The sequence below is a fragment of the Vulpes vulpes genome, chromosome 13, assembly GCF_048418805.1.
Source record: "Vulpes vulpes isolate BD-2025 chromosome 13, VulVul3, whole genome shotgun sequence".
Lineage (NCBI taxonomy): Eukaryota > Metazoa > Chordata > Mammalia > Carnivora > Canidae > Vulpes > Vulpes vulpes.
In genome coordinates this window covers 84,449,050-84,470,288 of record NC_132792.1, presented here as the reverse complement: position 1 = coordinate 84,470,288, position 21,239 = coordinate 84,449,050, and the positions used below count along the sequence as shown (strand labels likewise).

At 35.9% G+C, this 21,239-nt stretch overlaps 1 protein-coding gene across 2 annotated transcripts in view; it reads left to right on the top strand.

Annotated features, from left to right (window-relative positions):
- The window catches only part of VAPA (VAMP associated protein A), a 46,484-nt gene extending 32,382 nt beyond the window's left edge, over positions 1-14,102 (top strand). Inside the window, exons 5-7 of one of the 2 annotated variants that reach the window (XM_072734873.1) lie at positions 3,438-3,572; positions 7,869-8,042; positions 11,197-14,102. In XM_072734873.1, coding sequence (XP_072590974.1) covers positions 3,438-3,572; positions 7,869-8,042; positions 11,197-11,355 — 468 coding nt within the window. In that variant the 3' untranslated portion in view covers positions 11,356-14,102. The remainder of the gene's footprint in view (positions 1-3,437; positions 3,573-7,868; positions 8,043-11,196) is intronic. The other variant, XM_026005958.2, reaches the window with a different exon arrangement.
- Positions 14,103-21,239: the final 7,137 nt, after the last annotated feature.

The following is a 21,239-nucleotide window of genomic DNA, read 5'->3' as shown; positions in this document are numbered from 1 at the left end:
TGCAGGTGTCCCGGTGTTTCACTGCATCTGTATCTTTGGGGTAAATCCCCAGCAGTGCAATTGCTGGGTCGTAGGGCAGATCTATTTTTAACTCTTGGAGGAACCTCCACACAGTTTTCCAGAGTGGCTGCACCAGTTCACATTCCCACCAACAGTGCAAGAGGGTTCCCCTTTCTTCACATCCTCTCCAACATTTGTGGTTTCCTGCCTTGTTAATTTTCCCCATTCTCACTGGTGTGAGGTGGTATCTCATTGTGGTTTTGTATTTCCCTGATGGCAAGTGATGCGGAGCATTTTCTCATGTGCGTGTTGGCCGTGTCTATGTCTTCCTCTGTGAGATTTCTGTTCATGTCTTTTGCCCATTTCATGATTGGATTGTTTGTTTCTTTGCTGTTGAGTTTAATAAGTTCTTTACAGATCTTGGATACTAGCCCTTTATCTGATATGTCATTTGCAAATATCTTCTCCCATTCTGTAGGTTGTCTTTTAGTTTTGTTGATTGTTTCTTTTGCCGTGCAAAAGCTTCTTATTTTGATGAAGTCCCAATAGTTCATTTTTGCTTTCTATAAATTTTTTTTATTGGTGTTCAATTTGCCAGCATATAGAATAACACCCAGTGTTATTCACCCAGTCACCCCCACCCCTATAGCAGCAATGTCCACAATAGCCAAACTATGAAAGGAGCCTCGGTGTCCGTCATTTTTGCTTTTGTTTCTCTTGCTTTCATGGATGTATCTTGCAAGAAGTTACTGTGGCCAAGTTCAAAAAGGGTGTTGCCTGTGTTCTCTAGGATTTTGATGGACTCTTGTCTCACATTTAGATCTTTCATCCATTTTGAGTTTATCTTAGTGTATGGTGAAAGAGAGTGGTCTAGTTTCATTCTTCTGCATGTGGATGTCCAATTTTCCCAGCGCCATTTATTGAAGAGACTGTCCTTTTTCCAGTGGATAGTCTTTCCTCCTTTGTCGAATATTAGTTGACCATAATGTTGAGGGTCCACTTCTGGATTCTCTATTCTGTCTGTTCCATTGATCTATGGGTCTGCTTTTGTGCCAGTACCACACTGTCTTGGTGACCACAGCTTTGTAGTACAACCTGAAATCTGGCATTGTGATGCCCCCAGCTATGGTTTTCTTTTTTAATATTCCCCTGGCTATTCGGGGTCTTTTCTGATTCCACACAAATCTTAAGATAATTTGTTTTAGCTCTCTGAAGAAAGTCCATGGTATTTTGATAGGGATTGCATTAAATGTGTAAATTGCCCTAGGTAGCATTGACATTTTCACAATATTAATTCTTTCAATCCATGAACATGGAATATTTTCCCTGCATGGAGCCTGCTTCTCCCTCTGCCTGTGTCTCTGTGCCACACACCCCCCCCCCATGAAAAAATGAATAAATTCTTAAAAAAAAAAAGAGTCGGTCACTAGAATCTCTGATCTTTAGTAGTCCACTTAGAAGAATTTGGTTAGTATTCAAAGCAGAATACAGGTTTCAGAGTTCTTGATGCTTTCTTCTTGAAATTGGTGTAGATAAGGAGGTCTTAAACTTTATGGTGTTGATTCAGTATATCTTATTTAAGTTAACCACCCCATCCTGTTCTCTCACTCTTGCTCCCCAGGTTCTCCTCACCCATCTTGCCCCAAAAAGAAGTAGATAGGTGTTTAATTTAATTACATTAACTAAATGTATCATACTTTTTGAGGATCTGGATCTTTTTAGGTATGCTGTTAGTTTTTAGGCATTTATATGTTCTTAAGAACAGTGGAAAAGGATATGTTATTATTTTGTTGATTTCTTTAGGTTTTTCAGGACCTTGATACTGAATATATAAACAAATGATTGAAATTTTGTGGTTGTCTTCTAGGGTAAAAAAAGGTACCAGCTTTAGAAGTATAGTGGTTGAGTTCTTGTTTTTCAAATTTTTATAATTTAAAGAAATGATTTTTTTTGGCAAAACAATTTACTTTGAACGATTGTTAGAGTGGGCATTTTTTGGGGAAATAATTCTTTGATTTGCATCTTAGATGGAGTGACCTAAGATTCCAGAAACCCTTTTATTTTACAAATGAAGGTACTATTAATAATTATTCCAGGAAACAAGCATTAACTAATACTGTTCTTAAGCATACTAAAATTTGTGGTCACCCTATATTTCAGTAAATTAATGGCTCATGGAGTCTTGAATTGTGTTCAGCGTTAGTAAAACAAGTGCCATTCAGCATGTTCCCTGGATTGTTGATAGGTGGAGGCAGATGATACTAAAGTGTTGACTACGTTATATTTTGTAGGGTTGGGTTCTTGGAATTATTAGCTCTTTCTAGTTATTATCAACTGTATTATATCTATTTAGTGGTAGTGTTCTTTTTTTTTTTTTCAGGATTGAATGTGGTTTTAATGAGCTTGTTATTTTATGATGTTTTATCACCTGTTCTTTGTGTTCAGTTAAAAAATTTCAGTTTATTTTGAGGCTGCCAGTTCTACTTGAAATTTTCTACATTTCTTTAATGTATCACATTTCATTTATGCCCTCCATCTAACATGTTAATGACATATTTTCTAGGAAAAAAATATCAGTTTATCTTAATGAAGACTGATGGGTTGTCAAGAACAAGAAATTTCAGTGATCTTACGTATACAAAAACATATTAAGATTAAATATACATTGTTTTGTGTTGAGACAAAGAACTTAGGGACAGTGCATTATTTATTGAGATGGGGTTCTCACAGTTGTGTACAGTGAGTGACCCAAATATCACTAAGTATTGTTTCAGAGTGTGTTTCAACTTTTTGGTATCCTATTTTCACCTGTATTAAAGGAATTTGAGAAAATAGAGAACTATGGAGATAATGACATACTAGAATATTATATACATCTTTAAGTTTGTTTATTGGTCTTGGGAGAGGGGCATGTGTGTATGTGTGCATGCTTATGCGTGTGTTTGTTTGAAGGTGGGTGTTGTTGAGTACAAAAGAGGTTTATAAAATACTGTAGTTTTGGAACCTCGAGGAAAGAATTCATTTAACTTAAAAATTGTTCAGGTTGAGTGTTTACAAAGGTAAGAAATATGAAGTGCTTGTTTTTCAGATATTGACAAGCATTGATTAGCAACAAAATTTAAGAGCTGCAAAATTAGAAGGTGTTCATTTTAGGACAACATGAGGCTAGCATGAATTTAATAAGATTTATACAATTAATTAGCATAATTCAAAATGATCATAACTAATTTTGGGAAATAATATAAAAAGCTACAGAAACTTTTGTACTTTCCGCTTTAACATAGTTATTAGTGTTACCTCCTTTATATAATACACTTTTATTGAATAAAATGTTAATATTTTAGAGCCTAATGATTTCTGTGTTAGTTGTTCCTAGTACCATGCAGGAGAAATCAGTTTGATGCGAATCTGAGAATATGTTTCCCATGCCACCTCAGGGTATAACTCCACCAGGGACTGCTCCGGCTGTCGCTTCAATGAGCAGCATCAACAACACAGTTCCAACACCTGGCAGTTTTAATACGAAGAATGACCCCAGGGGACTCAATGTGTTCAAACAGGAGAAGCAGAAGGTTTGTTTTAGGGAGCCAACAGCTATAGGAGTTTACTAGTGTTACTGGTTACCTTAATGTAGTTACTTAGCACATGGTATTATGAGTGTATTATGTGAAGTAGATGGAATTGAAATTTTCAGTAGAACCACATATCACTTAAAAATCATGCACGGAAACTATTCTCTATTCTAAAAAAACAAGTTGAACACTTAATAAAATCTCAGAAGTGAGCAGGACAAATATAAGTATGAACGTTGTTATGAAGTTGGAATAAATTTTTCTGTCATTGAGATTTTGGGAGCATTCTCTGAAAAAGGATTTAGGAGCTTATTTGAATAGACTAGCAGATACAGCAGTAAAGGTAGGAGCTGGCAAACATTGATCTCCAGGCAAGTATTTGTTAATATAATAAAAAAAGATGAAATTATTTTGTTTTATTATCAAATGCAAATAATGGTAACCATTGTTAGTTATTTACAGTGCCCCAAGGTTGGAGAATTTGTGGTTAAACTCTAAGGATCTTAGGTCATAGTTGAACTTGTGTGTGTGTGTGTGTGTGTGTGTGTGTGTGTGTGTGTGTGAGAGAGAGAGAGAGAGAGAGAGAGAGAGAGAGAGAGAGATACATGTGTACATGTGTACTTAACATTCACTCAAGGTGACAGCATGTCAATAAGATAATGGTGACTTTTGGGTTGTTATTGTGGTTGTTGTATGATTCCTTTTACCATTTTTTGCTTGTTAGAAACTTCAGGAAACCCCATAGTTTGAACAGGTTGCTTATACTTTGATTTTGGCTTTGCAAAGAATATGTATACTAAGGCTTAAAAAAATTTGATCCTTTATCTGAATGTCTAATACTTTTTTGATTTTGTGATTTTAATTACTTCTGGGAATCATGATTCTACAGAAATAGTAAATTGATTTTTTAGGATGATAATAAGTCTCCAGTAACCTTGTTTTTCAAATACTGTCTCTTCCCAGGTCAAGGCCTTAATTATGCCTTTAAAAATTTTATGCCATAGCTCTTAGTTTTAATCTTAATTCCCTTTATAGACATTAAATAATTTTCTTGGAAGATTTTATTTCTAAATAATTTCTACATCCAGTGTGGGGCTTGATCCCACAACCCTAAGATCCAAGAGTTGTATTCTCCACTGAGTCTGCCAGGTTTCCCTCCCCCTCCCATTTTATATTCATTTATATCCCTTACTCATAATAGTCACAGGAATGTAGCTTCATATATACATTCTTTAGCTCAAAATTTGTCCTTCTCAAGCCTTTATTTGCAAAAAAAACTTGCTTTGCCTTAATACTTTGCCTTGCCCCTTTTGTTTCCAATCCCTTGCTCTTCTTTTCTAATTATCCCTAGTAGGGCTAATTTAGAATGTTGGAATTGGAATTCTGAAGGTTATTAAAAAGGAATACAGAAGTAAGTTCATCTCATGGATGGAAAGGGATTATTGCAGTTAGGGTAAATAATATAAAGTAGTGGAATATGTACAAGATGTGGCATATTTTCTTATCTTGATATCATGGCCTTGACCTGCCCTTTTATTCTAGTTGCAGTATTATATATAATGTTAATATAATGTTACTATTTATCAGTTTCCTAAGAGTCACAGCATGTTGAATCCCTCTAGTTTGCTTGTTTCATGGTTCTCAGAACAACTAGTCTCCTCTTTCTGGACCAGTCTGAGGCAACTCTCAAGGAATGAGCTGTTTTCTTGGAGCCAAACATCACTAATGGAACTCCTGAATGGGAGTATATATTTTAAGTCAAAGCAGCCTTAGTGTTTTCAACAGGCTCTTCACATGGTTACTATATGAACCAGTCCTTCTGCTTAACTCCCCCTTTTTAATCTCCAGTTAAGTTAGGTTATTTATGCTTATACTTTAAATATACACAGATTAGATTGCATTCGCTAGGTATGTTGACTGGTTTGTAGGGGGCCTCAATAATACTTGGCAGAAGTGTACTCCCAAGTAACTTGTTTCATGTCTTACTTGACTCACTGTTGAAATGTGTTTTTAAGCCTCACTGTGTCTTTTGCATCTAGCCTTTATGTTTGTGTTCCACAAATTGTTTATGACATTTCTTTTCCTCTGATAAAATAACATTAAGAAAAATTTCAGTGAAAAATCTGATTCTGCCAACCATGAGAAGATACTCGTTGACATGTTATTTAAAATTCCAGAGTGGGAAGCTACTCATCAAATGTCTAAAAAAAGAGTGAGCTGTTTAAGTAATTGTACTTAGACACAGAGTATTTAATGAAATATTGTGTCACTTAAAATGATGAAAAGATGTACATATAAATAAAGATAAAAGTGTTACAGTGTATGCTGGTTTTATAAAATGTGTATGGGAGAAAGTACTGAAAGATAATACATAAATAATAGTTGGGTTGCAATGATGAGATTGGTAGTTTCCTCTCCCTCCCTCTCATAATTATAAATTCTCTGGAATTTCAAGAATTAATTTAAAAATAAAAACCCAGTTGTGAAGAGTTTGATGATTCCTCACTTTAATTTTTTTCTCTTCACTTGTTGGCTTCATGTATCTCTTCTTAATTTTTTAGTCAACTCTCTTGTATATTTTTTTTCCCAATTCTTAATCAGAACCTGAAGATTCCTTAGTTGCCAAATTTTTGACTGTTGCTTTCATCTTTATAGAGGAAGGCAGTGAGCTGCCCTTTTTTTCTCAATTTGGACTTCTTCTAGGTTAGAATTGGAGCACACTTGAAAAATCATTTTGAAATGAATTTTAATTACTGTTAAGAGAAGGATTAAGAAATATTATTGGTGGAGAGCAATATACATCTGGAACAGATTCTTACTAATAGAGATGGACTTGGGACAGGGGAAGATAGGGTGAAGAAGAAGAAAGCTAGCAAGAGGGAAACTTTTTGTATTGTAAAAGAGGATGAAATCGGAAGTTAGGTTTCTTAAAAACCCTTCACAGCTGAGAAGCTTCTGAAGAAAAATGGAAAAATCTGCATGTTAACAGTCAAATACATAGTGTACATTAGAACCTTACTATAACAATATTGGTTTTACACGAGTGTAGGCATATTAACATATGGTTTTACATGAGTTTAGGCATAGTGATCAAATCATATTCCCTTCATAAGAAATAATAGTTTGCCCCTTGAACTAATATAAACTTATAAATTTGGGACTTGGGATGGTGTGGTAGATGTGTAATCAATCTATAATTCAATCTTATTATTGAGTATTGTGGAATTTCATAAAGTTGATTTTGGAAATGTTTTTGTTAGAAGTTATATCTGAATAAGGCACTTTTTAAAAACATCTGACATTAGATTTCTAGCAAGTAAAATTTTAGTTAAAAAGATGACTTGTTGCACTAAACTGTAATGGTGTATGTGATAGTATAGATGACATTAGGGTAAAGGATATTGAAGAACTTTAGACCACAGGCCCTGGGACACTTAGGCACTGCTCTAGATATTTGTCTGTATTGGATGAGTGTTGGTAAGAAACACAGTTTTAGAGCTTATAGTTTTAAAAGTGTCTTAAGTACTACTATGATTCCATATTGAATTTCATTAAAGTGTACAGTGTCAGTAATAATTTGAAAGAATTAATTTATGTTTGAGTTTAAGAGCATGGGATTAACTCCCTTCTCTTTTTTTTAAACCATGATATAGTTTGTGTTCATTATCTCCCCTTCTGTGTTTATATCCTTGTTATTTTTCCCACTAATAGAAGTTAGGTTTTCTTTAAGTGTTTTTCTTAGGTGGTCTCCTTATTTCATTGGAATTATTATGATAATATCACACCTACCCCTCAGAATCTCATTTGAATTGCAGAATCAGAGTACCGAAAATGACCTTCATATTTGGATTTTGGTTGGCGTCAGTCATTCAGCATACTTAAATTGAATAACTACTCTTGGCCAAAGTGCTGGGTTTAGGGGTAAATACAAAAAGAAATGACTCTTGCTCTTCCAGTCTTTGAAGTATTATAGGAAAGAACATCAAAAATACGTTATTATGATATATGATAAGTGCTGTGGTGGAGGTAAGTGTGAAGGGTTTTGGGAGTAGAGGAGGGAGTGGGCTGCTTATTTTGACTTCTGTTACTGCTGACCTTTATTCATTTAGTCCTAAAATTTTTCATGAATGACTGTAACCTTTGGTATTTTAAAAAATTCTGATTAAATCACAACCTTAAAAATTTCCATTTAAGTGGATTTTTTTTGAAAAAGATATGGAGTTTCAATTTGCATTTGTTAAAAATCTGTAAGGGGTTTTGGTCAGTTAAAAAAGTGTCACTATCTTTATAATACAGAATGATCTGGAACCTAGCAAAACTGTTCCACTGAATGCCTCTAAGCAAGATGGACCCATGCCAAAACCACATAGTGTTTCACTCAACGATACTGAAACAAGGAAACTCATGGAAGAATGTAAAAGACTTCAGGGAGAAATGATGAAACTATCAGAAGAAAACCGACATCTGAGAGTAAGTTGTTTTTGAAAATAAGTTAATTTAAATGAAATCTTAGGATATGTGAATATTATTAGGCACATTATCCATCAGTTTTTAAATTTATCCTTGGTCAATTCTTTCTCTTTTTCCCCAATTTGATTATGTCTTAGCCTTTGCTCCCCACTCTTGCCTCTTTTCATAGTTTTACCAAGGCTACTCATTGCCTGCAAGTTCCTTTCCTAGTAGGTGCCCTAGTTATTTGTGATCTGGCCTGTGGCATTGCTGGCTTCCTCTCTAGTTTGTAACATTCTTCACATTTGATGCCCTGGTCATATGAATTGCTTGAAATGGTGCTGTCCCGTATATAGTAGGGATGTATGTGGCTGTTGAGCACTTGCAATATGGTTAGTTTGAAGTGAGATGTGTTGTGAGTATAAGATACTCATTGATTTCTTAGACTTAGTACCAAAAAAAAAATCTTTTTTTTTGTATTGTTATGTACTGAAATAATATTTTGGTTATATTGGGTTGAGTTTTATTATTAAAATTAATTTTATTATTTTCTTTTTACTGTCTTAATGTGCTCTTAGAAATTTAAAAGTTCGTAGGTGGCTCACATTTGAAGCTTTTATTTATATTGGACAGTGTTGGACTACAGTAACCTGAAGATGCCTCTCTATCAGTGATCTCTTTTTTGCTTTAGCTTGAATTCTTTCTTCTGATTGGATCACCCTGAAATCACATTCCTACCCTTATAAGCACATTCACGCATGCATGGTTCTCTCTTGGTACTTGGTTCTTGTCATCTTTTCAGTGTAGCTTTTTCTAGGAATCTCTCCTCCCAGAAGGAAAGAAGTATGGTTTTGGAATGCTATCTCCTTTGTTTCCATGAAACCTTCCTCATCTTACTGTACCTGTTTGTTAAAGGTTTTTCTCCCTCCAGTGAGCGCTAGCTCTTTGGGAGCAAGGACCTGTGTTCATTCATCTTTACATTCATAGCACATGCATATAGTAGTCATTCATACATTCGAATGAATAAGTGGATGAACGGGTGAATGAGAACTAATTTGAATATATGCAGAGTGTATTAATAATTTGCCTTTGACAAGTAGTACCTTATTTCAAGATGTGAATACCTTTAAATTGCCATTTTAGGCTTTGGAACTTTTTGTATCAAAGTAGATGATACAAGAATGTACATAAGTAAATAAGCTAAAATAAGTGACTTAATTTACATTTGATTCTTTCATCTGTTAATGTATATGGGAACTGTATATACTGTGAATCAGAGGCACAGTATCTTGGATTGATCTGTGCTGAAATAATTGTCTCTTTCTTTTTCACAGTACTACTCAGGGGCCCCCAGCGCCTCTTAGGATAGTGGAAAAATTATTTTCATTTCACACCTATCCACACATCATAGATTTTTAAGGATGTTGTTGTTACTCTTACTTTATCTGTCATGACTTCATGGCATAGTTCTATTCTTTGATGAAAGGTGTGCTCCTTAGCATGCTCCGTACTTTTTTTGTTCAAAAAGCCAGTTTGTCTCTTGGCAAAGAGGAGAGTAGAAGTGGAAATGGTAGGAATGACATAAGTAGGGCAGGGATAGGAAGAGTGCCCAAGGAGGGAGGTGAGATTTGGATGCTGGTCTCTCCCCTTCATTGGCTGTTTGTAGGAAATGTTATTTGCAAAAGTGTTCTGCTGTTTAAAAGATAAAAGAACCTTGAAGATCACTGGCTTATAGAATCCGTTTCAGGCCCTTTAATAACATTTCATACATAAGGCCCATCATAATATGTTCTTTTTATTCCTCTAGTCCTGTGGTTCTTAAGCCAGGCTGTGCATCTCAGTCTCCTAGTGAGCTTTTAAAAAATACCAGGTCCTCCCCAGACCTAGTAAATCAGAATCACTAGGAGGGTTTTTTAAAGTTCTTGATGGGATTGAGAATCTGTGTTCTCTTCATGCAGGACTAATGAACAAAGACTAAAAAACCCTACAAACCCTCAGAGAATGTAGTAATTGCAAATAGTATGACCTGAGGTGGACTTTTTCATTTGGTGTTCCGGAGCATGTTAGAGGAATCAAAGTGAGAAAATAAAAATGACCTTGCACTAAGTAAGGAAGTAGCAGTCTGCCCTGTCATTCATCTGGTTGGGATGATGGACACAGATAAAGCCAGTTGCCTAGGTAACAGGTATCAGTATTTTTCCCAGGGTCACACAGTGGCTGGTAAAGTGTCTTAACAACTTCCTATTTTGAGTGATTACTGCTTTCTTACTGAGAAACCTTGTTCTCTAAAATCATACTGTCCAAAACTTTGCTATGTGAAATCATACCAGTAAGAACCAAGCAGCCCATCTTATCTAGAGGATCTGAGTCGCTTTGACACACAGAAGCAGCCATCCTTTCCAGTCTAGGGGCATGCCTCCAGTGGGGGGGGTAGGTGAGTTCTGTATATAACATTCCATAGCTGCTGTAGTTTGTCGTTTCTGAGGAAGCAGGATTTGGTGTTTCCTTTGCGGTCAAGACTCAGTGCTGACCCTTCTACACATAGACCTTCTGCTTTGAGCTTAACGAAACACTTGCTATTTAAATTTTATCCTGAAATTCCCCCTTCCTGCAAATCCTATAAAATGCCTGTCTTTTCCTTTGGCCAGCTACTCCCAGTGCCTCTGCTGTGTGGATGCCCTGGCTGCAGTGTGTCAAACCTGTCAGACCACAGCTTTGTTCGTGGTGGTCTTTGGTAACCAGTATAAAAATATTGCGGGCCACCATGGAAAAAGTGCATGCACTTTTATTAACATATTTTTGTGGAGTTTTTTTCCTGTTGTATAAATATAGTTATACCTGATTTTTCAGTTTTTTAGGAGTAAATTTTTCAGCTCTAGTTTTTAAAATCGACATTATTGAGGAATCATTTATATTCCATTAAGATGCCCACTGTGAGTGTACGATTCAGTCATTTTTAGCAAATTTACAGAGTTATGCCACCATTACAAGACTCCAGTGTTAGGATGTTTCCATCACCCTAGAAGGTTGTCTTAATGCTGGTTAGCAGTTAATCCTTGATCCCATCTCGGCCACATGCACACTAATCTGCTTTCTGGCTATAGATCTGTAGCTTGGCAGTTTTACTGTATGCATATTTGTTTTTAAAACCTCTTTGTGCATATATTTTTTTCAGGATGAAGGCTTAAGGCTCAGAAAGGTAGCACATTCGGATAAACCTGGATCAACCTCAGCTGCATCCTTCAGAGATAATGTCGCCAGTCCTCTTCCTTCCCTTCTTGTCGTAATTGCAGCCATTTTCATCGGGTTCTTTCTAGGGAAGTTCATCTTGTAGAGTAAAGCATGCAGAGTGCTTTTTTTTTTTTTTTCTCTTGACCAGAAAAAGATTTGTTTACCTACCATTTCATTGGTAGTATGGCCCACGGTGACTTTTTTTTTTTTTTTTTTTGTGTACAGCGTCATATAGGCTTTGCCTTTAATGATCTCTTACGGTTAGAAAACACAATAAAACAAACTGTTCGGCTCCTGGACAAATTGTATATTACCAGATCATCACTAGCAGATGTCAGTTGCACATTCAGTCCTTTATGAAATTCATAAATAAAGAATTGTTCTTTCTTTGTGGTTTTAATAAGAGTTCAAGAATTGTTCAGAGTCTTGTAAATGTTATTTTAATAATCCCTTTAAATTTTATCTGTTGCTGTTACCTCTTGAAATATGATTTATTTAGATTGCTAATCCCACTTATTCAGGAAATGCCAAGAGGTATTCTGTGGGGAAATGGTGCCTCTTACAGTGTAAATTTTCTCCTTTACCTTTGCTAATATCATGGCAGAATTTTTCTTATCCCTTGTGAGGCAGTTGTTGACTGAGTTTTTCATCCTTACAATCCTGTCCCATGGTACCATGGTATTTAACATAAAAAAAAAATAAAACTGTTAACAGATCTTGCTCGATAGCTTGTTTGTGTGTCGTGTCATTAGGCGGGGATACACAAAGTCCATGGTAATTTGAAATTTATTATGCATAATTTTATCTTGCATTGAAACCCTTTCAAATATTACAGTATTTGTAGTTAAAAGTCCTCATTCTATTAAGGAAAGGGATTGATAACATTTCAGGCTACTTTTGGTAATTTGGAAGATCACAGTTTGTCTTCAAGATTATATAAAGAAATCCCATGAGAATAAAGAGACTATAATTTTAGTCTGTTTGTATGTATGCCTTGTACGCTCTGTTGCATTTGTTTTACCCATTCTTAACAGGTTCTTCTAGTAACTTCTCAAGGAGACTAATTCTCCTTGGTTCTAGTCCAGTGCTTTTTAACCAGCCTAATATCTCCTCTATTTTAAAACATCTCATAATAATAGTTAAAAGTAGGTGTGTTTCCTGTCCAGTCTGACATTCAAAGTAAATTTCTATAATGGAAATTTGGAATTACTAAGCAAGCCTTGGGAATTTTCTTTTTGGAAAATGACTTTATCCTTTGCAAATCTACCTGTTAATGTGAAACACATTTTCAGTATAAATATGAATTTTAGGTCTGATCCTTTCTTACAGTTAATCTTCTGTCTTCATTTATTTTACTTGTACTAGCATAGAAAAGTTTGGAACCAGAGACAATTTATTCAGTTTTTTCTAGTGAGTGCAGTCTAATAAAAGTGACTCTTGATTCCTGAAAATAGGTGTTAGTTTTGTAAAAGATGCACTTCTTTCTGAAAGGGAAACTAGTCCTTGAGACTTGATGTGGTGCAGTGAAGTATGTTAGGCCCAGGTCTCTGTATACATTATAATCGAGTGAAATATTCCCTAAAGTATTTTGGTTGCCTTTTCATTTTGAGTATGTTTTGATTTTGTCAGATCACATGTATTGTGTCATTGTGCTCTATGGTATCTTATAAAATCTCTTGCTTGTGTGCAAAAGTTACTAAAAACAAACAAGTAATGCCTATCCATTACTAGCATGCTACTACAGGTAATGTTTCCACTGTTGTTCCAACGTTTTACAGTCATTGTAAAATTTCCCTCCCTTTCTGATAACTGGGAAAGCATGCTGAAAAAATGTCTTGCATTTTGTCCCATAAATGAAGAATCAGTAATTCCTTGGCTTAAAGCTCTCTATATAATCAGCATTATTGGTGATAAGTATCAAGCTTGATCTTTCATAGCTACAGTTAAAAAAAAATTTTAGTTCTCAAAAATTTAGCAAAATCCCGTTTTATGGGAATGCTCCTTAGAACTCATTTAATTCAGCCCCTTTGTTGTATAGTTGAGGAATCTGAGGCCTTTCCAAGAACTAAGGGAACTTGTGTCTCACAGGTAGGTAGAGGCAGAGCTGGAACTAATATATCTGCTCTCCTGACTCTAGCTTTAGTGTCTTTTCTGAAAACTTTGTAGAAAAAAAATTTGACCTAATTTGAAATGACTGAAATTATGAGCATAAGATGCTATTTAATAAATGTATGTGAAATTTCATATCCTAAGATTGTATTGCAGGCTGCTGTTGAATAGTCTCATGTATGTTTGGTTTTAGTATTTAGGTTAGAAATCTCCCTCCCCACCCCATATTGGTAATAAATATTATGAAATACAATGTATTTTTAGATAGGCATTTTATAAAATGCATTATGCAAATGTTGGTTTTGGGGTAGATTGTAGTCTGGGCAGTATCTGCAAAATAAAGTATACATGGGCTTTTTAACTGCTTTACGTGTTGGGAGATGCTCTGATTGTATAGGAGACCTACTTTCTATTCTTTTAATTGCTGTATCAAATGTGATCAGATTATTTTACTACCAACGGTTACTTTGAAAGAGTCCAACTGTATTAATTGATAATATATAGATTAAATTGTTTGTCTTCATTCCTTACATGTTTAGAAATTTTTACTTTGCCTGCCTGCTTACTTGTGTATGTAAGCATGAGGGAAATATACTGTTGCTAATACTGAAATCACAAGTAACTAAGGCCTTAAGTTCACATGTGACGCTAAATGCAGTACTTTATTTCATTCTTTCTATAACTAATGTACCTTAACTTTGCCCATTCTTGTATTTACAAGAAACACATTTAAGAATTGTATTCTGAGTGTGTGGTTTGTTACCTTTACAAAAAGAAAAAGAAGTGACACTTGGAAAAAAAATATGTATCAAATTGAAAAGTTCTGGTCAAAGAAAAACTATTTTTAGTTTCTTCTTCAAATATCTTCGCTCAGAATTTCTCCTAAAATTGAGATTCTCTGTTGTGGGGATTCTTTTTGGTTTTTTTTTTTTTTTAAATTTTTTTTTTAAATTTTATTTATTTATGATAGGCACACAGTGAGAGAGAGAGAAGCAGAGGCATAGGCAGAGGGAGAAGCAGGCTCCATGCACCGGGAGCCCGATGTGGGACTCGATCCCGGGTCTCCAGGATCACGCCCCGGGCCAAAGGCAGGCGCCAAACCGCTGCGCCACCCAGGGATCCCTCTTTTTGGTTTTTAATCATTCAAAATACACCACTTTGAAAACTAGATTTATCATCGGTAAGATAAAAAAATTCTTAATAGGGTATATCCCCAAATTGTGATCCGCCACTTTTCAAGTGATAGTTTTCCTACAGCTCTGCACATTCCTATTCAGTGATTTTGGTATGTGCATAGATTTTTAAAAGTTCACCTTTATGAGAGTTAGGGAAAGATCAGTGTTTACCGTATGGAAAAACAAAATAAGAAGGTAAATGATCTTTATTTTCTAGCTTTCAAAGGAAATCAGACTATCATGTGAATAAAGAAACTGCTGAAAAATGTGGTGAAGTGTCATTTTCCTTTCCAAGAAACAAAAAGGAATTTAATTTCAGTAAATTATGATGGTTTGTATGTTTATGTTAAATAGAAATAATCGGTCACTTAGCAAGACCTGAGTTCTGATGGCAAGGTAGTCTTTTGCTTAGTGACCTAGAGGTAGAGTACTTTTTAGTGCGAAATGTGCACAGCTGGGTTTTGAGTTCGACATTTGATGGCAGAGTGTTGTTAGAAGCCATGGTTCTGGAGAGTTCAGTGCAGGAACAGTGGCCTCTTGGCAGTTCTCAGCCTGATGGGCATTGGTGTGAGGAAGTTTGAACATTCATCCTTAAAGGAAAGGAAATTTCATCTTCCTACAGGTTCTGATTGTAGAAATAATATGTTCATTTCAGGGAATTTGGAAAGCAAATTATAAAAATAAAAAGATAAAAAGTAATGCCAAATCATGCCATCCAGCAGCATCAATATGTATGACATTTGATTTATTTCCTTATAATATTAATGCTTTTTAAGCATAATTGTACATATAATTTTGTATCCTGTGTTTTCACTTAATCTTTTCTCTGGTATTTCGAAAACCAAGTAGAAGTGGTTACAAAATTGCTTTATGTTTACAGTCCCTTTCTTGACCATAAGGTTATGAATGTTTTACGTTTAACAGCTTGATTGGTTAGGTAGTTCCCCTGCTAATTAGGCACATCCTCCTGATTACCTCATTTCTTTTGTTTTAGAACTCTGTTTCTTGTTTTCCAGTTGTTCCTTTTTATAGCAACCATCTTTTTTTTCTTTTCAAATTTTTATTTAGATTCTAGTTAACATATAGGATAATATTCAGTAGAAGAATTAGTGATTCGTCACTTACATATACACAACACCCAGGGCTCATCATAACAAGTACCCTTTAATGCCCATCACCCATTTAGCTCATTCTTCACCTCCCTCCCTCCATCAACCCTGTTTGCTATCACTGAGAGTCTCTTAGAGTTTGCCTCCCTCTCCTTTTTTTTTCCTTTTCCTCCCTTCCCATATGTTCACCTCTTTTATTTCTTAAATTCCACATGAGTGAAATCATAGTATTTGTCTTTCTCTTACTTTGCTTAACACAATACACTTTAGCTCCATTGACATCATTGCAAATGCAAGATTTCGTTCTTGATAGCTGAGTAATCTTCTGTTATATGTATATGATGTATGTACACACACACCAAATCTGTTCATCAGTCGCTGGACATTTGGGCTCTTTCCATAGTTTGGGCTATTGTTGATAATGCTATAAACTGGGTGCATGTACTCCTTTGAATCTGTATTTTTGTATTCTTTGGGCGAATACCTACTCCAGTTGCTGGGTTGTAGCATTATTCTGTTTTTAACTTTGAAGAACCTCCAGAGTGGCTGTAGCAGTTTGCATTCCCACCAATAGTGTAAGAGGTATATAACCCCCATCTTGAAAGAAGGTGCAGGGAACTATTAAGATAACTATTCTGTTTTTAGCATTAGTGTTTAATTGCAGTAATATATTAACTCATGTAAAGAGCTTAAAAAAAGATCCTGATGCTTGAACAAGTACCTCCAGAGATAACTGACTTACTTGGTCTGGAGTGGAGACCTGGCATGGTCATTTGTGTTAAGCTCCATCACTTTAATCTGCAGCCAGACAGCTGTTTCATAGGCTTTTAAATGCTAAAGTCAGATGCAAATATGTTTAAGACTTAAGTCTTTAAAATATAGGGAAGTCCTATTTTCAGGATTCTTTGTATATCAATCTTAAATAAGTTGCAGGGGTGTCTGCAGGCTCAGTTGCTTAACTGTCCAACTCTTGATTCGGCTCAGGTCATAGCCTCAGGGTTGTAAGATCCAGCTGGACAGGAAGCCTGCTTAAGATTCTCTCCCTCTGCCCCTCCCACTCCCCTTCCCTTAAAAAGTTCCAGGAGTCATCTTTAGGTATTTCTCAATACAAGAGCTATCTTTGTAAGAGTTAGGATTGTAAAGCGCCAGCAAATGCTTTGTAAATAAATGCGAGCTATCTGCAGAGATGATGTGAGAGATTTTATGGGAGTTTTAGTGGCCACTTTGCTGGTACCCCATGTGATTATCTTTACCCAGCTAAGAAATTGATTCTGCCTGTCATCTGTGTCTAAAAGTATGAGCTGGTTTTCAAGGTACTTGAGAGTATGTGCCAGGTATTTATGTCCTCGCTCAGAGCCTGTGAAGTGGGTACTGTTCTTCATTATGTGCTGGGGCAGACAGGTTTACACAGTGGTTTACACAGCTGTGACAGGCCAGGAGTTCCATCCTGATGCTTTGGTCCTGGAACCCATACTTTTAACCATTGTGATTTAGAAGGAGAGGAAATGACTTCTACCCTGGTCCAAGTCCAGTATTGTCTCCACAGAAAATTCATTGTGTTAATTACATGATGCCTTTGATCCCTTTCTAAAGGCTGTACTTCTGTTTCTTTGTGAAAATATTTGATCTTAAATATTCAGACTTCTTTCTTGCCTTTACATCCCAAAGAAGTGTAGGGAAACAAACTGCTGCCCATTAACAATCTCAATTCCTGAACAAAATCAATAGAAACATTGCTAAACAATCTATTAATGTATTAAAGGAGGCTATAGGATTTATAGAAATGGTTTCTGTAAGCAAGGCTGGAGAACAGTATGACTTCACTCTTCTATATGGTCCTTTAAGGTTTAACCATTACTTAAAAAACGAAAAACTAACCATTATTTCAGTGTATGAATTTTGAAAAATCATTGTGTCAATTCTTGATGCTCTTTTACAGGAAACAAAGGCTGTCCACGTAAGACAGATATTTAAGGCCATTGAGGAAATACCCAAATTTTTTTGAGGGTGGGAAGTCATTGACAACCTAGGTTCTAAAAAAGTGTGGAGAGTTGAAATTGCAAGTGACTGAAATCTATTTTACAATACCTGAGCAAGAAGAATTCCTTATTTTAGTACATTGCTTGTTTCAGGAGATACAGGTTTATTAGAAGTTATCTAAGGTGTTAATATAGTTTTGGGGGTGCAGGCTTTTGTGTGCTAATTTAATCGTAAGTATACCCTTAAATGTATAATATGTAGATAAATATGAGAGTGTATCATGCTACTTTGAATTAAATTTAGGGAAATAGTTGAGGAATTCAACAAAGATAAACTTGTGAGAAAGGAAAGTTTTTTGTTTAAAATAAATTTATTTTTTATTGGTGTTCAGTTTGTCAACATACAGAATAACACCCAGTGTTCATCTCGTCAAGTGCCCACCTCAAAGCCCACCACCCAGTCACCGCCACGCCCCACCCACCTCCCCTTCCACCACCCCTAGTTTGTTTCCCAGAGTTAGGAGTCAGAAAGGAAAGTTCTGTTGCAAACAATTTGGATGCTTTTTGTTTATTTTTCTACCAAGCAAAATTTTACAATATTGAAATAAAATTAAGGTTTTCGTTTAGGGGCGTCTGGCTGGCTCAGTTGGAAAAGCATCCAACTCTTGGTAATGGGGTCATGAGTTCAAGCCCCACATGGGGTGTAGGGATTACTTAAATACATAAAACTTCTAGATTTTCTTTTAAGAGTTTAATGTATTAAGTAAGTGAATTATCTCCCCAAGGAAAAAATAAAAATGCTCTTGAACTTTGAGATTCCTATGGAATTTGTTAATTGGGGGAATTTCATTATACATGTTTTAAGAAACTGATTTCTTAGCAAGATTTTACACTGCAATGAGAACATGTCTTAATAAGAATTTCAACATTAATTGGGTAAAGTGGTTCCTTTGTAAAATAAGTCGTGGGTGCAATGGGAATTTCAGGGAGATAAGTATATTGGAATATATGCTTAAAGTGCTAAAAATTTGTGTTCATCAAACTGCGTAGTGATGTGATAAGAGGGTGTGGCTTCTGTTATTGAGAAAAGTAACATTTGCATTTAAGTTGAGGTAGTAAATGGTGTAAATGTTTCCAACACTTACTTAAATATGTAAATAATCCTTTCCATCCAATAAAAGATCTCTTAACTCCAGAAGGGTATATTGCAGATGCCAGTAGATAATGAGACTCTATGTTTGCTTAATGTATTCCCTAGCTCAGTAGTGTGTGATGGGAGGCACAGTTGTGGCTGTGGATTGGTGTTATCTTTCCCCATTTGTTTTATTTTTAGTACGAAGTTTCCCCAGGTTTTGTTACTTAGATCTCTTGGTTTCTTTTAAGGAGCAAGCCATCAAAAATATTAACTGAAATCTTTTTACATCGTTCCCTGAACACATTTTGCTTTGTCACACCACTAGCCTGAAGTTTGTGTGTATCATTCTTGTATGTATAAGATTTTACTAAACAGGTATGTAATAATCAGTTATGTATTGTGTTTTACATGTTTTAAAATGTGACTTAAGTGTTTTTTACTCAGAATATTACTTTTCTAGCTCTGCCCTCACCTAAAATTTCTCATTTGAAAGTGCCCACACTTGAAGTAGTATATCCTTTGTGTATATATGTGTTCCATGAACTAACACACCATTTTCTCTCTGCTCTATCAGCTTGGATCTGTTGTAGTGATGTTTTCTGTTGCTGCTGATGCTACAGTTGAAATTATGACAGGAATACTTACCCAAGGCCCTATCACTTTTCCTGAAACCATTTCTTTTATGGTGGTGGTTCTAGGACTGAGATACAAAGGCAGGCTGGCCAGAGGACAGTTTGTCAGACAAATGTAGCCCTAACAGCCCCCTGTTGTCTGTGTATGTATGTACATTTGCACATATAATTTTAGTAGTAAGTAAAACCAGTCTGAGAGAAGGTATGAGGTGCTCAAGTACCCACATGGGATCACTTTACTGTGCACCTTTTCTATTTATGGGTTTCCACCTGTGCTTGTAGACTGCATATGTGCCCATGAGTGTTGGTATGGAAGTGGTTTCTCATGCACATTCTTAAAATAGGAAAATGTCCCATAAAAATCTGGAATTCCTACTTTTCAAAAAGATTTGGAACACAGGACTTGTGTTACCATATGCAATAATTTGCTGGAGCCAAGTTTACCTACAGTTTCCATCACTTGTTGTTTCATGCTGTTTCACTTACTAGTGACCTCCACAGTCTGTATTCATCTTAATATGGGATTCTTGGTTTAGATACCACATAACTGAGTACTTCCTGTCCTGCACACTGGTGGGAGTTGGGGTGGCTGTACAGTAGGATCTAGGGGGATTCTCTTTTCAGAATACTTTGACATTTATACCTAGTTAACAGGTGATTTGGCCCAGAATGCCTAAAACATCGTCAGTTGAAACATCAGCATAAAGTTTGAGGAACAATAAAAACTATATTTATGGTGTACCTAGTATGTGTCAGGTATTTTATTTACCCTATCTCTTTGGAACAACCTTTTAAACTTTTTAATGGTGAGGAACTTGGAGAAATGAATTTGTCCTTTTTGTGGTAAAGCCAAGTCTGTTTCCCAAACTTGGGCCCCTCACCGTGCCAAACTGCCTTTGAAAAAGGGGAATGATGCTGTGAAATTGACTTCATGTGGCATTCAATCAAAAAGAGTTTACTTTGGTCTCGGTCACTCTTTTGGAAGTATAAAATAAATCATTTCTACTTCTGAAGATCTTGGTTAAATAATATACCTACAGCTTATTACTGCATTGGTGCCTAGAGGGTAAGGTGTGGGTGCTTATAAGGTTCCAGAAATTAAGGTATTTTTCAGAATTCAGACCTTTATGGCTGGCCTTTCAACCAGTTAATCTAGATTGATAGCTTTGTAAAGGGTATATATAACATTATGGTTTCAAATATTAAGCATGAGTAGCTTGGGAAGAAACCCTATCAAAGTGCTAAGGAGCATGGGGTCTGGAGTGAAGCTGCATAGGTTATAATTTTGGCTTGGTCACTTTCCTAGTTAGGACCTTGGGCATTTTATTTTTCTGTGCCTCAGCTGTCGCTAAGGGATGCTAACCATGCCTCCATCACGGTGTGAAAGGGATTGGCGAGGTGCAGCTCCTGGAGCAGTGTGGCACAAAGCTCAGCAAATGTTAGCAATTACTGTTTGCATACACATGAGGTGGAAAATTGGGCAGTGGACTGATATTTGGGTTAAAAATTAAAACGAGATATTCATATCATGGGTATTTGGCTTGGAATTTTACTTTTTGGAGTTATTAACCAGTTCTGTAGTTGAAGGCATTATTTGGCCACATATATGCAACAGCCTTCTATTGAGCACCTATAGAGAGGCAGCAAGAGAAACAGCATGGGTTTCCGAGGATAGACAGACTTGGATTTGGATTTCCACTCTGTCCTTGATAGGATGTGTGGTCCCTCACAAAATGATGGAACCAGTGATGCCATCTGATTTTCACATTCCTCTTGTAACCCTGTAGTGTTGTGGTGAGGACTGTAAGACATTTTGAAGAACCTAGTATAGTTTCTGGTACATTATAA